We start from the raw sequence: 16481 nt of genomic DNA on the forward strand, positions 1-16481 counted from the left end.
GCGATAATATAGCCTAGACTGCTTGTTAGCTTTTAGTGTGTTATGTGGTGAATTTACGTGAAGAGTTGCAGGAACGAGGGTACAACATAGCTCCAGAAACCATCCACAGTTCAGTGTACGCGCACAGTGTTCAAGTGTGCGCGTGCATCCCTGCTTGAAGGCTGTGGGTAGCATCAACTGCAGATACATGGTTCTATGACCACAAGACGTACATCCAAAAAGTGCTGCCAGGTACACGACAAGAAGCACAGAAAAAAACGGTGGGGACTGGTGTACCGAAGAGGGGAGCAATGAAAAAAAAAAAAAAAAAGAGAGAGAGAGAGAAGCCCCACGTCGGCTACTTTATCCCAGCAACCTCCACCAAAAAATCATCATTGCTTCTAACAGTTGAGTATCACCCAGCCATCTCTAGCTTGATGCGACAAATCAAGTCCGGCTTCGGAGGACCTTTTCAATTTCGGGCAGCTCTCCACTGGCAAAATTTCCTTCAGACGCCCTCCAAACCTGAGAGCCCTTCTTGTCCGCAGCCGCCCCAAAGAATGACAAAGAAGAAAACGGGACTTTTCCATCCCAGGCACCCAGGTGCTTAACCTGTGGCCATGTCGGACCCAACTATCTTCAGGGCACCAATGGATTACAGGTCCGGCTACTACACATGCAAGTCAGCGAACACGCAATATTTTGTTTTATCTGCCCAAATCTTCTATGCATAGGAGAAACCGAGAGGAAACTACACGAAAGGTTCCGTGAACGCCGCCGCTTAATACTTTTACAACAATCTGATAGCATCAGCAACTGAACGACAACCGCTGACTGAAGTATCAAATGACACTGAACGAGGCGTTCACTCTTTTTTTCGTTGCTCCCCTCTTCGGTACACCAATCTCCCCCCCGCCTTTTTTTCTTTTCTGTGACCCCAAGATGTACATGAACCTATGAACCTATGTACCTATGAACTCGTCACGGACTGCCCATTGTAAAAGACCGCAAAGTCGTGATTGAATGCTCGCAGATAGGTTATTCCATCGCGAGACAGAGACACAACCTCTCTCTCAACCAACCACGACTTCAACGACAGAACATAGGCTTCACCGTATTTTGACTACAACATACTTTTACAGCACTTTACTGTATCTTCACGTACTACACCTCAATGTATATTTGACTACACAGGTATTGAGGAGTAACCGATGCTCTATCCTGTGCTTTCATGATTCCGCCAAACACATAGCTGACGAAATCTGTAGCAACCAGGTTCAAACTTTGGTGCCAATGGAAATAATTTTCCAACTCGTGTATGTGTATATTGTATAACGCTACTGTCCAGAGTGGCGAATGGGTTGAAGTCTTTCGTAGTTCACGTTGCTAGCGTCTTCGATCCCCCCGTCGTGCAGCCCTGGAAGTTATCATTACATGTCCATTTACACACCGTTGACTGGACGAACCTTTTCTTTTAATCTAAAATGTATTGTGCACAAAGAGACTACGGTTTTGCGAATATATATTCCAGTGAAATGGGAAACGAAAATTCTTACATCAAAGTTGGCTACCGCAGCTTTGCTCTGCTTTTGATGCCAGTGCGGTCGGCGCGGGAGATTGCCGTCGTCCCTTGCGCCCATTACAGTTTCGGTTTTTCTTATTCATTCTGTTTCGTTCTGTTCTTATCTCGCAATGCTTGTCGAAATTGTTTTCTTGTTATAAACAGCTCTTGCTTATTTGGTGGAATAAAAGTCATTTCCCGACGTTTTCCGGATTACAAACAGGTCGTTATTTTTCTACATGTTTTTCTCTCGTCTACGCCGTTTCTCACATTGTCCGCTAAGGTCGCCTCGTTCGCCGATGTCATTTTTGTTCGTCTGTGCGTCGTGTTTGTTTTCGTGTGCGATCGCCTGTGTGTACTTTTGGCAGGTAATTAATCAAAGACCAATTTAGTGAACATGATCTGCAGATAGAAGTGATCTCGGCATGACAGTGTCAAGTGTTCAATTTACAAATCTGTGAATACCCCAAAGCACGCAGACCATGTCGAGGATAGGGCGGCCCGGATCTTACCTTTACGAGGTTTTGTCTTCGATGATTCAGAACAATGTGGACTATTTCAAGTACATCGACACTGAAGTTGGAAACAAAATACTGGACCAGCTGAGCACTATGCAAGAGCTACTGCAGTGGATCGAAACAAGCGCCTACCAGACTCTCTCGTCAGTGCAGTCGTTTGACTTTGACGCTGAAACTCCTGCGAACGGATATCGAAGTTTTTTGACAGTCATCGACAGATACATTATTCTGACCACAAAGCTATGCAGGGCACTTTGCATCAAACGTGACTCTGTGTTTTTCCGTTCCGAAACCTGCTTGAAAGAGCTCACTGACTATGTTAGCATACTACGTGGCCTTAAAACTGGGATGAGTGTCTTGGTCAAGATGATGGAGTTCAGCAAGAGCGGTGACCTCTTTGTAAACCATATAAACATCCACGATCTCTTCCAAGAGTGTGATGGCCTGGATCCGACTGGTTTTTACGGTCGGTGTGTAGGCTTCTATGTGAGTATCTTGGGATTACAAGTGCATACGTGACGTCATTATAACTCAAAAGGAATCTGCAATATCCTGCGCCGAAGTCATTGAAGGAAGCTGATGATTTCTTGCATAATAGTAATCTCGTTTCCTTTCGCTTGCCCTTGAAATCACGTGCGATGAGGAACACATTGTTATCTTATCACCTGTAGACTGGAGTTTCGGTGTGACAATTACCGTTATCAGTACAGGGATGTTGCAACTGTCAAGGACATGGCTGGCATGCTGACAGTACTTCCGATAGTGACGATTATGTAAAGTCAAGTTAGATATAAGAATTGTGACGTGCATGATGGAAAGTAACGTTTCTGAAACTGAAGCACACAACAGACAAACACAACAAGTGTTCATAAGAATTGTGTGTAAGTATCAGTAAATGAAAGCTACATAGTACAGCCGTACCTAGTTTAATGTGGACGACTCGAAATATACTTGGACAATACTTTGGGGGACCAAACGTTTTCAGTCGTTACTATGGGAACACGTCTTTTGGGCAACCGTGCAAATGTGCAGCAAACTTATAAAGGCCTATGTATTTTGGTCTCACCGTATGGATGGCATTGGTGTCGAGGGAACTTTGCCCATCACTGAGCAAACATTTTGTTGCATGCATGACAGTCACAACACAGAAAAAACTATTTCCGTAACAAAATGACCAAGAATGACATAGGGTTCCGAACGTGACGTTCACACGTGTGAAGAAGTGACCATTAAATTCGTCTGAGTGCACAGGTGTCTCAAGATTACCGTCACATAGCTGTCATGGCCCATGACGCACTGCAAACGGAACTTTTTCTTTTTTTCGTTGTTTTAAAGACAGTGGTGACCAGCACCACGCGCTTCATGCGGCGGAGATTTTGTGTACTTTCAGTTGCACGTCCTTATGCGTGGGAACAAACCCTGATTACTGCTTTCCTTCCTCTATAAATTCCTTTTGTTCTTTTCTTATACTCTATACGGAAGACTCGCTTTATGGACAGTTATAGTCAGAGATAAAAAAGTGTTAATAATAATGGGGCACGACAGTGAAGCGTTTATGGACTCAACAGGCACTGTTTCATCAATTGACAGAAAAGGTGGTGATGCTGTAACACTTGAATGCGGTGGCATATCTAGAGTGTGACAAATTGGGGACACTCACCCTGGGTGCCACCTGTGGGTGCACCAGCCGAACTTGCATACTGGGAAGAAATGGGGCGATGGCAGCGATATACATATTCTTGTCGTGTGTCCTGCAATCCGCCATGCCCATTGTGGTTGTTAAGTCACAATCTGAAACCGGGTAGAATGCAAGGACAGAAGCAGTGATGCCTGTCATGCAGTACCTTGAAAAGAAGCTCCAAGTTCTCCAGGACATGTCCGACAATAAAAAGGGGACTAGTGGTGCAAGAAATGATGCAAAGCAGCTGTATAATTGCATGTCGAGTTAACGATTTTCTGGGCCTACTAGGCATAAAGTGCTGACACGCATTAACCGGATGCTGGGACGAACTTCCGCGGTGCTGCGCAGAATTTAGGAGCCCTTTCGGACTGTCTTCACGATGAAAGAGAGGTGTTCGTTAGTGTCTCACTTGAAGAAGGACTTGGTGTCTGTTAGAAATGGAATGTTTGAAGCCAAAGGACATAGTAGATGAAAAACAGAAATGGAGAGAAGGTCCATTAAGGTAGAAGTGGATGAAAGGTTCACAACTATATGTGGCGCTGATAACTCTTTGGGATTCCTTCTCAATGTAGAAGAAGAAATACAATAATTTCAGTGAATTTCGCAGAGCTGTATTCTCCAAACATGTATATGTTTACACCCCCTTATAACTGGTGTGGCTCTACCTGCACTCATGGTATGTACAAATCCAGCTGAATGCATGACACAGATGGTTTCTTCTTTGTTGCAGTATTGCGATTCAATCCGGCGTACCATTCGTAAAGGCCACGCTGTGATGGCTGCGTTTAGGGACCAGTACTATCAGCCTGGGGGCACGTTTACTCACACGACAACATCTCTAATTAGCTTTGGAAAATACCTCATGGACCCCAGCCTTCGAGCAAAGCAGATTGTGGAGATGAGGAGGCATGTTCATGTGGATTTCCTCAAGGCTATGTGGTCTCTCAATGATCTCTACATCTTCAAGGTGGGTAGTTATGACGTGTGTAGGGCATGACAGGAAGGAATGCTCTTCCAGAAGTAAAGAGTTAACAGCCACGTTGTAAATTTTGTTTATCTTTGGGAAGAAATAAGTATAATTTGTGGCTTCAAGTTGTGCATAAACGTGGATATCAATTAAAATAATTAGTTGGTGAAATGAGCCTGCGTGTAAACATTCAATCAAACACAATGCATTGGAACGCAAAAAGCAGTTGGTTGTGAATAAATGGTCATTGCCGGGACTGCCTTCATATTTGGCCAGATAATGGCACGCGCTTGTGTTATCCGACACAACAGTTTTTATTGGTATACATCACAGTACGGTACAGTAAAACATGTAAACTGAAGCATACAAGGGACATACACTTGTAGAGTGTCAGGTTTGTCCTCCTCTATGAATTAGATTCCAGAGGTTTTTCTGTCATGTGTCTTTGTTCAAGTTTCACTTGGCACCTATCAGTACTGCGTGGGTTACAGAAGAAACAGTCATCAGAATCTTCTTCATTCACGACCGTGAAGTTGATGCATAGCCATTATTTTCCGCTGTTTTCCAGCCGACTTACATATGCAGACACACAGTGTCACTATTTGATTAAATTGTCATGTTTTGAATGACTTGAGCACAAAAATTATTTTGTCAACCACGCTAGCTTCAAGAAAGTTGAATCAATTCCAGAAAGTGAACAAGCTGGTCTTTACGTCACTTCCGGTCTGCCACGACGTCATTATTCCGTTGGAGTTGCAGTCGTTGCCGAGAGAGGGGGACGAAGGGGGACATTCATGTAAAGTTGACATCCCGTACCCTGGTACTCCGGGTACAGTTCCCCCTCCTCTTCATTGTCGTCTGCTATCCCTCATGATGAGGGACGGACAGGTAAGCCTTTCGGAAAACGTGCCACATTGTATCTACAAGCATTGTATCTACATTGTATCAACATTGTATCAACATTGTATCTACATTGTATCACCATTGTATCACCATTGTATCAACATTGTATCTACATTGTATCTACATTGTATCAACATTGTATCTACAAGCATTGGTTGTGGCTCTTTTGTTATGCTGACACAGGCCATCTTTTGCCGGTGTACTAGCAACGCTTTTTTCTCGTTGCATCCGCAGCAGTCATTGCTACCTGCCCAAGTTGCACATTCATGTCGTGTCATGCCTGCGTCTGCAGAGCTTGTCCTTCATTGTCACGGTGGTGGATTCATCGCTCAATCTGCTGAATCTCATGAGGTGAGTGCATTACATTCAATGCATTGTGTGTTCACATGTCATTCATCATTAGAGCCTGAAGTTTTCGGGAAATATTTTTTTCTAAATTCGGGGGGTAAAAATCGGGTAAATAAACATGTGCACTAAATTCATGTGAATTCGGGTGAAAAAACGTCCAAAAAATTCGGGGTGAAATTGGGGTGAAATTACTCAACTAACTGTAGTGGTTCGGTACAAACGGTGATGCAACTGAATTTTTCTGCCAAACAAGTAAATTAATGCATTCCTACAGGCATCCCAGTGAGGACAATTTGCCAGGTAAAAATCGGGTTCCACCCTAAAGAGGCAACCTTCAATTCGGGGTGCAAATTCGGGGAAGAATCGGGTAAAACCCTAAAGCTTCAGGCTCTATAAATAAACTAGGTTGCAAATATTTAGCTTGTGCTCCTGCCGTGCAGTCAGTTATTTACGGTACGTCGAGCAAGCTTTGCTCTGGAAGCGACAACCAGAATGCTTTATTTTGTTCTCTGATTCCCACATTTACAAGATTTTGATAGTCTCTTTGTTAGTGCTTTACATAACCACGTGTCTTTCCAGATTTACTTAAGGGACTGGGCAAAGCAACTGAACGTCCCGGTCCTCTCTGTCGATTATTCCCTGTCACCCGAAAGCCCCTTCCCCCGGGCTCTCGAAGAAGTCCTCTACACCTACTCTTGGGCACTCAACAACTGCCACAAGTTAGGTAAATGATAGAATGGCTGATTTGAGAGAACATCTTGTTCTTGTATGCACAATGCATTTCTGCCATAGGGAAATTGCTTTGAAAGAAGTCTGCTAGCCATACTCTATGTGACCTGCGAGATTTATGTTGTCCTGCTGGTTCGTGTTGCACTGTTGCATGTTCTTGTTCCTTTTTTTGGTTTGTTGGTCAACAGAACGAAATCCTCGAAAGGATAAAGTGACATACAGCTAGGGAGTGACTTTTCCGGGTTAAAGGCCCTTCTCAGATTCAGGGGGGGGGGGGGGGGGGGGTAAAATTCGGGCGCTATTTTGAAATCTGTAATTCGGGGAGAAATCGGGAGATAATTGTGCCTTCGGGTATTATCGGTGTGTTTTTGTTTCTCCTCTTGTCTATTAAGTCCTTTCCTAATCTCTCTTTTTGTTTCTTGTTTTGTTTTTGGTAATCCCCGAAGGCGTAGACAGTGTTGTAGACACACATGGGTGTATTGCTGGGAACATAAGTGACCCATTCTTACACGTCTTTGTTTGTCTTCAGTAGAAACGTCACCTGAGTACTTCATGGTGACTGGAATTCAGGAAGAAATCAGGTTTAACCCGAATTGGTCGGAGGTCAGTTCGGGGGGGGGGGGGGGGAGGGGGGGGAGTAACCGGGCGGAATCGGGTTCAACCCGAAAAAGTCACTCCCTACACATAGTGGAGGATCATATAAAATGTATAGCTGTATCATAAAATTTTAGGGTGGTTGATGTGCTGGGAAAACCCCTGCTTGGAGATTCCCGTATGAATTGACCACCATGTGTCCGCTTACAGTGATTTGGACATTATGTCATCATATGTGGCAGCAGTGTTCTTCAGTGTCATATTTTTATACATTTTTTTTCTTTTCTTTCCTCCACAATGCCAGCCTTGGCAGACTTCCTTCTCACCTCAGTTTCCATCTTGGTTCGTATGTTGTTGGTATAAACTTCGCATGACCTCTTTCCAATCACAAGCATGACAACTGCAGTGCGCACCATCTGTCATCCTTCTGTAGCTGTTACTGTGCATGTTGTTGTTCTTGTCACCTAGGAATACCTCATGTGAAGGGTCAGAGGCTATTGGGTTTATTCTGCAGATGAACCATAGATCATTTCTGGGAAAATTTGTTCTTTTCCCTAACAAAAAAGAGAAAGAACAACAATATGCTGCAATATCCGTTTTATTGCAGGATTATCACATCCCTTGGCTGTACAAGCCAATCCGATAAAGAATCTAAACTTTATCTGCACCTAGTTATTATACCTGCAGGAACATGCAGTGAGTGAGTGCAAGATTGAGGGTGCAATAAATTGGTGCTTGCACATGTACCTGCATTTTGTGACCACCCGCTAGTAAGCATACCACGTACAAGTTAACAAAATTCATGAAAGGATGTTATGGTATGGCTATAGTGATTACTTGGATGTCCACGTCCTCCAATAACAATGAGTGGGGCCGTTTACAATGTATAGCCCTTGGAAATTATCCCAAGGATTCCAGATTGACCTTTTTAGTGGACGTTTAAAAATGTCCGCTGTTTTTAGGTATTCATTTACCTATCCGATTCTCATCTGTCTCACGAAAACCCCGAGGTAGAAAGACAGGAGTGTGTTTAAGGTTCGTTTTCTGTGTCACCCTTCAGCCTCACTTTCATGGTCTTCTAAGATATTAAATGAGTCTCCTTTTAAGTTCTCTGTGACTTCCATAACCTCAGACACGAAAGTGACGTCAGCTGTACATGATTCACTACTAGATGTAACCTGCAAGATAGGCTCCTTTCTTGTTATCTTGGCTTTTTACTAACATTTACTTGTTTTAGAGTAATTAATCATTCATCCTTAGAGCCTGAAGTTTTCGGGAAATATTTTTTTCTAAATCCGGGGGCAAAAATCGGGTAAGTAAACATGTGCACTAAATTCATGCGAATTCGGGTCAAAAACCTCCATTACGCTAAAATCGGGGAGAAATCGGGCTCAGTTATTCAAACTAACTGTAGCGGTTTGGTACAAACAGTGATGTAACTGCATTTTTCTGTCAAACAAGTAAGTTGGTGCATTCCTACAGACATCCCAGAGAGGGCAATTTGCGTGGTAAAAATCGGGTTTCACCCTAGAGAGGTAACCTTCAATTCGGGGTGCAAACTCGGGGGAAGAATCGGGTAACACCCTAAAACTTCGGGCTCTATTCATCCTTCTATAAGTTTGACTGTAACTGTTTTTTATCATCTCATTTTTCTTCCTATGCCCCTCAGGGTGGACTGGTGAGCGGATATGTGTCGCGGGCGACAGTGCTGGAGGTATCCTCGCCTTAGCACTTTGCCTCAGGACGATTGAACTGTGCGTGCGGCGCCCAGATGCGGTATTCTGTGCCTACACGCCTGTCATGCTCAATGCTTGTCCAACACCATCCAAAGTTCTCAGCTGCGTTGATCCCCTTGTGCCTCTTGAGTTTCTCTTAACCTGTGTCCATGGTAAGTGTGTCAGTATTGTTTAGTATGAGGGTGTGTCTGATACCGAAGCTTTATGGAAAAAAAAAATTTGCGAGGACGGAATGAATAACACGGGGCGGGGGGTGGGGGGGGGCAACGTCTGTGCTTCTTGCGTATACTTATTGTACAAAAATATGCTTGCCAGTATCTGAAGGAAGGGTGATGTCTAAGTGGTGTGAGTGGCATTGAAATCATGTGTTGTATGTACGTACTCGTATTGAAATATATTGAGAAAAAAAAAAGTTTCTTAAGCCTTGTACACATGCTACATGGTTTAATGACTACGCTCTATAGCGAAGTCTACGGCAAGAGGTTATTTACCGTTACCTGTGACATTGTAAATGCTTATACGTGCATGTGTACTACATTTCGAGGTCAGCAAAACAAGCCGAAATTGCTGCTTAACATTGTTTGTTTGTTTGTTTGTTTTTTTATAAAAGGAACAGCTCAGAATGGACTTTCACTGTGAAAAGTTACGAGTAAACTTATAGAATCATCACAGTAAAAAAACAGCAACGAAAGATTGAATAAATTTGAATGATACTGTAACTGTTGCATTAAATGTCTGCATGAATCTGTATATCGTGTTGGACAGGCATTACCAAAGGAATTAGCCCAGTGCTTGTCCAGTGTACTTAATTCTTTGTCTGTGTTTTCAGGGCTGGTTCATCATAACATTCAAATGGTTAGGAGTATCTAGTTTCAATCTCAAGCTTTCATGCACAATCTGTACCTCATCAGGCCTGATGAAGTACAAGTTCTGAAAGAAAGCTTGACTGACTATGTACCTCTTTCGTGGACTTAAAGCTGTAGAGTGCAACTTCAAACTGTCACAGCTGTTAAAACTTAAGATCTCTTATATGTCACTTATAGCTCAAGAAGAATAGAAGTCTCCTTTGTTTGGTTTGCATGATGTGAGCCTCTACATTTGTGCAACCTATATCCACCGCACTCATTCACATCTTTGTCTCGGCACGCCTAGCATACTTGGGCCTCGAGGGAACTCCTGTGGGAGCAGAAAAGCCAGCAGAAGCTGATACGCAAAATGAAAAGCTCATCCAAACAAGCTCAACAAATGGCAAAAAGGCTTGTACTTCGGCGACCCCGCTGTTGGAATCGGAGCCAGATGCAAAAAATGCCGTAAAGTCCGTCTACCTATCTGATCCTTCAACGACTGCATTTGAGTCCACCAGCACAGACAGCGATGCTGATTCCAGTAGCGAACAAGCGAAAGCGGAAGAAGAGCCGCCTGCTGGAGCAGAACGTCCCTTTTGCTATCAAAATGCTGCGCGATATCATAATGCAGACGGCGAAGCCGGAGAAGAAGTCATCTTCGAAGCCCAGCCAAGTCCATCCCTGTCAGCGAGGCAGAAAGCAGTTCTAACGACGAAGCCCTACGTCAACAATGTTTCATCCGCCTTCGTCAACGATAAAGCCAACGTGAAAAAGTCATCCTCCAAAGAGAGGATACGCAAAGACAGCCTTCCGTGGTTTCACCCGCAAAATCCTAGCCGCATGAAGACAATAGAGGCCATTGAAAAGAAAGCCAGTAACCCACTTATTTCACCTTATTTGGCTCCAGACGTAGTGTTGCAACAGATGCCACCTGCATATTTCATGGTGAGTTTCTGCCCTATATACTTTGTAATGCATGGAATACTCCTACAGTAGCCCCTTGTTATACCGAAGTCGTTGGGACTGGAAAAAAATTCGTTATAAGCGGTATTTCGATAAATGTGGGAACGGCTAAAAATGGTGCCAGTGGTGCCCGCACTGCACGCAATCAACGGTGTCCCAAAAGACACACACCTTGGGAAGTTATCAGCACTTTTATTTCACTACAAAAAAGGAGGTGAGCTGCGTCTGACGCGCGGCCTTGTTGGGTGCCATGAGGGCCTGCTCCAGTCTGTGCACGCACCGCATGAGGCCGTCGTCACGACTGCCGCACTTAAGTTTTAGTGCGGATCAAACGGAGCATGTCCCGCGTTGGAACTTCCCGGGGCTCATCATCCGAACTATCGTCACTATCCCCATCGGTGTCCTATCACAGTGTCCACAATATCCTCGTCCCCGATAGGGCAGACGACGGGTACGTCCATATCTTCAAGTGCAAACGAAGAGAAGTCGTAGTCCGCCTCCTGTCCGACGAGCTCATGCACTCGCCTATAGAGATTCGTCGCAGTCCTCTATGTCTGGGACGTGCTCTTGTTCATCGTGCACACGACCCCTAGAAAATCCGGCGTGCGCGAACCAATTTGCGATCTGAGCTGCCGCCAGCTCCTTCAACAAAAGGCATAGTAGCCTTTTCAACTTCTTAGCGCGACTTACACTTACGTAGGATCTTCGATGGAGCCATTGGAAAACGAGGGAACTGCGCGGAGAGCAAGACGCCGATCGAGCGAAGTGGAAAAGGCGACATGTTTTTGTTGCGTGCGGTTTTAGCACCATGTACCCCTACTCACCAAAAAGACAGACATTTCACGTCAAAAGTGTGTCCACAGACACGTCCGAATTTGCCTTTCTAAGCACAGGACCTACAATCGCGCTCAACCTAGGAACACCATTTGCCTACACGTCTAACAACAGAGTACAAACACAAGCAGCCAAATACACCTGCCTTATGTTATGCACGCTCTCCAAGCGTTATCATCACCCCAAGGCACAGGCTTAGACTGAGCATGAGCATGATACACATAGCCCTCTAGCGAGTGTTTTAGAGCTGTTTCTGCCACAAGGTTTGAGTTCTCTACCATTCTGCGTTTCTTGTAGTGCCTTCATTTGGACCCAACCTTGGATGACACAATCATGTTTGCCAAGAAACTCAGATCACTGGGATGTACCGTTTCTCTCAAAGTATTGGATTTCCTGCCACATGGATTTCTGAACCTGTTCCCTCGTGGTAACGAAGCTCAGGAAGGGATAGAGTGTTGCGTAGACATGATACGAAAGGCCCTGAAACTGACACACGATGTTTGTGAGTAGGAGTTGTGGACACACGTTTCTGTCTCTCGGCGTGTGCTACGTAGATAAAACGGTGAAACGGCGTTGCTTCCGCTTAATGTGATGTTACATCGTTACGTGTTAGTGGCCAAATGTAGGATACTGTACTGTATTTATTCCTAGTGCAGCTTGAGTGATATTTTAGACACTTTCACGCGACAAGCTCGAGTGACAGTTTGAGGAAGTCGCGGATTTTATAAATATTATTTGTATTTTAACGATTACTGTTCTATGGGCTGTATGCTCCGAGGGAGAACACAAAGTGTTTACTTACGTAGCGCTGCTCTTAAGTCACGTTGTCACAATCATGTTGTGTGTCAAATCAAAACTCGTCCTGATGTCCACAGCCCATGTACTTTGTGTAGCTGTGATAATGTTTCTCGTACATGTGACATGTTTACATGGCTGTGTCAGTTATGGATAGTGCCTTGTCTACAGATGTTGAACACACGCGATTTTGCTATACATTTTATGATGGGTCACATATGACGTGCGTTATACAGTGTGTAGTTTTTTTTATCCTTTACAGATTTAAAAAAAATACTGTGCGAGCAGCACTGATGCCGTTTTTAGTTATGCCATGGGTTACGCGACCATGCGGGCATCCATCCCGTGGGAAAGTGTACGTGACTACCAGGCAACTAAATACCTGAAATTCATAAACTTTTTAATTAAATGTTTTTGGGGATGTGTAAGACAACAGTCATGATTTGAATCCACCCTCTTTTTTTAAAAAAAATACTCAGATGAGGACGTACTTTGATATACAAGTCACCAAATTTTGATGTGCAAATTAGCTGGAACCGGAACTATGCACTTGGGGCCGGCAAGAGAAATTACGGGGCCCCGGGATGAGTTATGCCTGGGCCCCCCCCCTTAATGTCTCGATAACATAGTCTAAGTATTTCTTCTTTATATGATTAGGACAAGCCTTGGGTTCATGAAGTGGCCTGGGCCCTGGGGCACCATCCCCAGCTGCCCCACCCCCGGCTGCCCCACCCCTCTTCTCACCAGCCCTGTACACACATTTCTTGAGTGCAGAAACGACATGCTCTTCGGCTTATCTGAGACGGAAAACTAGTTATCTGGCCATCAGATTAGTGCCTATTCCAGTCAACTCCGCCGCTACAAAATACATGGCCCTCCGACGAGAACGCCAGTCACTCCTTATGGTTTCGGTTTCGGAACATTCGCATAAAAAAAATTTAGTACCTTATATATCAGAGTACACGCTCATTTCAGGATATTTAAAACAGAGGGTGGATTTAAACAATGACTGGATCCAATGCAGCTATCTCTCATTTTCCCCAGCACATGGACTTAATGAGTTAGTTAATGAATTTTAGGTACCTAGTTGTCTAGTTGCTATACGCTTTCCAACAGGGTGTCCACGTGACTGCGTAACTCACCTGCAACAACCACAACTAAGCAAGTTTATTATAAAAATCTGTAAAGGGCAAAAAGACACTCTCTATATTGTGCTGGGAAGTAGTTGATGTTGTACTATGCACCTCTGTGGTAGTGGTACAATGTCCCATATTTCTACCCTCAAGGAAATCAGTGCCGTAACTGCTTTTTTGCACTTTTGCTGATACCCTATACCAGTGGTTCTCAACTTATGTTAGGGGAGGGAACCCGTGATAAGTGCCAGCACGACCTCAAGGAACCTACCCTTTTGGAAGCTGCTTTCTAGAAGGGTGTCAGATCATCTACATGTCGTAGAACTATAGAATTATTTATTTTTAATTATAATTTGTTTAAGCACTTATTGTTTCGATGCAAGGTGTCTGGCTCGAGGTTTGTCGGATCGATTGGGCTACTTGACGGCGCTTCTCCGCTAATAACGCAATCTGGATTACAACTTATTCTTGTGAAGCTGAAGTTGAGAACCACTGCCCTATACCTTAACTGATTAGATCAGAATTAGAGAAGAAAAATATGGACATGGTGGGTTCCTGGAAAACACAGGAGCTGCATAGAAATAAAAATTAGTACATCAGATCAGTCAGAAGTGCCTTAATTGAATTGCATTACAAAGAAGATACTTTCCTTTATGTTTGGTACTTCGTATTCCGCTTAGAGTAAAATTTTTTAGGAACTTGACGGTAGTACCTTCACTGTGTACTTGTGGATGTTGTAATACTGTTTTACAAGAGATATATACACAATGTGTCAGTTGTTACATCTATGCACTTCCCTATTGTAGAAAACTTGGGTTTTGGGCTTATACTTTACTGTACAGAGGATACTATATACTATATTCATAAGCATTCCTTTATTTGTACTTTGAAGGGACATTTTGCAAAATAAAAAAAAAAGATAAGAGAACCCGTTTTTTTTTTATACAGAACTTTATACATGTCGTTTCTCTAAACAAACCGTCGTGCCACAAAGTGTCGTGTCTTAAAATGTCGTGTGTCTCAAGACAACACTGCCTTAGATGCTGTACTTGAGACACGTAATACTGTACATAGTATTTGGAAGATATGCTTTGTCCAGGTGAGCATGTGCCATCTGGCCACGGGCATGTAGAGAACACTTGCATCCCATGTAGTTTTGTCACTATTGTTTCTTCAGGCATCCTGTGAGCAGTGCTTTGTATATAAAAATTGTTTCTCATGAGTATTTCATTCCTAGCCTCGGCGATAAAGAGACACAGTAACCTGAAACGAGAACAACAACAAACTGTTACACTTACACATTCGGTTACTCATACGGTTACTCAACAGTTACTCATTCGGTCTGTTAAAACCATTGTGATGGCCTCCACTAGCCCTCTAGTAGATCCGTACAGGGCATGCTCATGGCTGTGTCATGTGTAAGTTACTTTTGTACTGCTTGATGTGGCTAATGTATTGATGCGCTATCGAAGTCACATGTAGTCACCGTTATGGTATTCCATTCTTCTTTCAGTCAAATGTGCAGTAATCAGTAGTGGTAAAACTGTCAAACTGTGGATGCTTTGATAGTGCTGGGTATGAAAATATTTGTCACACATGATCGAACAGGCTGTCACTAGTAGGAGTTTTGACCTCAAAAACAAATGCAGGGATTGAGAGAAATCCTAAAGTAATATCCAAAATGTAATGGATACAAACGCTGTAAAGAAATGTTACGTTCCTGTGATTTTGTGAAGCAATAGGATCACGGTTGAAATAGCAGAACAAAAAATATAGAGACAGCTTTGATAGAAAGGATGGTACTAGTGGGAGAAACATTATTTATCACTTAGTTCTTCCAAGTTTTATGAACAAAATGTGCAGTGTAGTAGAGACACTAGGATGCTTATGAGTCAGCAAGCAAAGCAAAGAAGCTGTCATTTAGAGGATGGTGAAGCAAGTTGAACAATAAAGGGCTTGAGAGAAATCACCTTTAAGCGCATACATTTACTCGGCAGTTCATAATATTTTAGTGCCTATATTCAATACATAAAGACATACTTTTCTCTTGAGCATGTTACTTTTGTAAAAACATTGAGAGAAAATGTGTTTTTCGCAAAGCTCGACAGAGAGGACATGATGCCAAAACAGAATTTTCCTGTGGAGAAGCAGACAGTTACCATGGGATCAGGTACATCCCACACCTTTCCATGGAAAGGCATGTCGTTTGTTACAATAATACATATTATATTTGATGACTGAGAAAGAGAGGGGAAAGCACCTCTCTTGCAGTATCAGATGTTTGGTGTGCAATAGTTTGCAAAAGCAGGACCACACCAGTATTGGGCTTATCAGGAGATAGGACCGATCCCTGCATCAACATCATTATTTCACAGAAAGCGGAAGAATCATTTCATAACCCCTTTAAATTGCAAAAAAGAAAAGAACGAAATACATTCAAGCAAAGCACCTACTTTTATGAAATGAAGCTGTTACACTGTTTTCTTACTACTGATTTTGAAAATCTCTGAGACTGCTTTTTTCTTCTTGTGTATCTTTTTTTTTTTAATGTAAAATATGTGCTTATGTTACATATGGCAAATATGCAGTTACGTTGTGAGATGAATTATGTGCAATTTGCCACAACATGGCAAAGCATGACACAAATTGTACTTTGTGCTGTAAGCAGTATTGAACAATTTATAAATGACGGTTCTTTGTCACTCTGGAAGCTTATGACATTATTTTTTAACATGACAACTGTGCATGTTTTTTTATATCCGTTCAGCGTAAAACAGGGCTGAGAAGATGTGCATATGTTGTTACATTACCTTCCACTTCATCACCATGCAAGTCATCTTCATGGAAAAAGTAAGTTTTCTCTCTGCAACAAGAAGTGCATGTCATTAGGAATTC

At 43.1% G+C, this 16481-nt stretch overlaps 2 protein-coding genes across 3 annotated transcripts in view; one reads left to right on the top strand and one right to left on the bottom strand.

The window, feature by feature from the left end:
• Window positions 1–1834: 1834 nt before the first annotated feature.
• LOC135386218 (hormone-sensitive lipase-like) lies at window positions 1835–12787 on the top strand. The gene is made up of 8 exons (XM_064616032.1): window positions 1835–2544; window positions 4470–4706; window positions 5397–5594; window positions 5844–5960; window positions 6537–6681; window positions 8950–9168; window positions 10169–10806; window positions 11956–12787. The coding sequence occupies exons 1-8, from the start codon at window positions 2023–2025 to the stop codon at window positions 12166–12168; spliced, it is 2289 nt and encodes a 762-aa protein (XP_064472102.1). The 5' UTR covers window positions 1835–2022; the 3' UTR covers window positions 12169–12787.
• Window positions 12788–14449: 1662 nt separating this feature from the next.
• LOC135386219 (cell adhesion molecule Dscam1-like) overlaps window positions 14450–16481 on the bottom strand; it is a 139094-nt gene continuing 137062 nt past the window's right edge. For both annotated transcript variants that reach the window (XM_064616035.1, XM_064616033.1), the window contains exons 33-34: window positions 16397–16449; window positions 14450–14849 (exon numbers count right to left, since the gene is read on the bottom strand). In XM_064616035.1, the coding sequence (XP_064472105.1) occupies window positions 14803–14849; window positions 16397–16449 (100 nt within the window). In that variant the 3' untranslated portion in view covers window positions 14450–14802. The remainder of the gene's footprint in view (window positions 14850–16396; window positions 16450–16481) is intronic.

This window comes from Ornithodoros turicata, chromosome 2 (assembly GCF_037126465.1).
Source record: "Ornithodoros turicata isolate Travis chromosome 2, ASM3712646v1, whole genome shotgun sequence".
Classification (NCBI taxonomy): Eukaryota; Metazoa; Arthropoda; class Arachnida; order Ixodida; family Argasidae; genus Ornithodoros; species Ornithodoros turicata.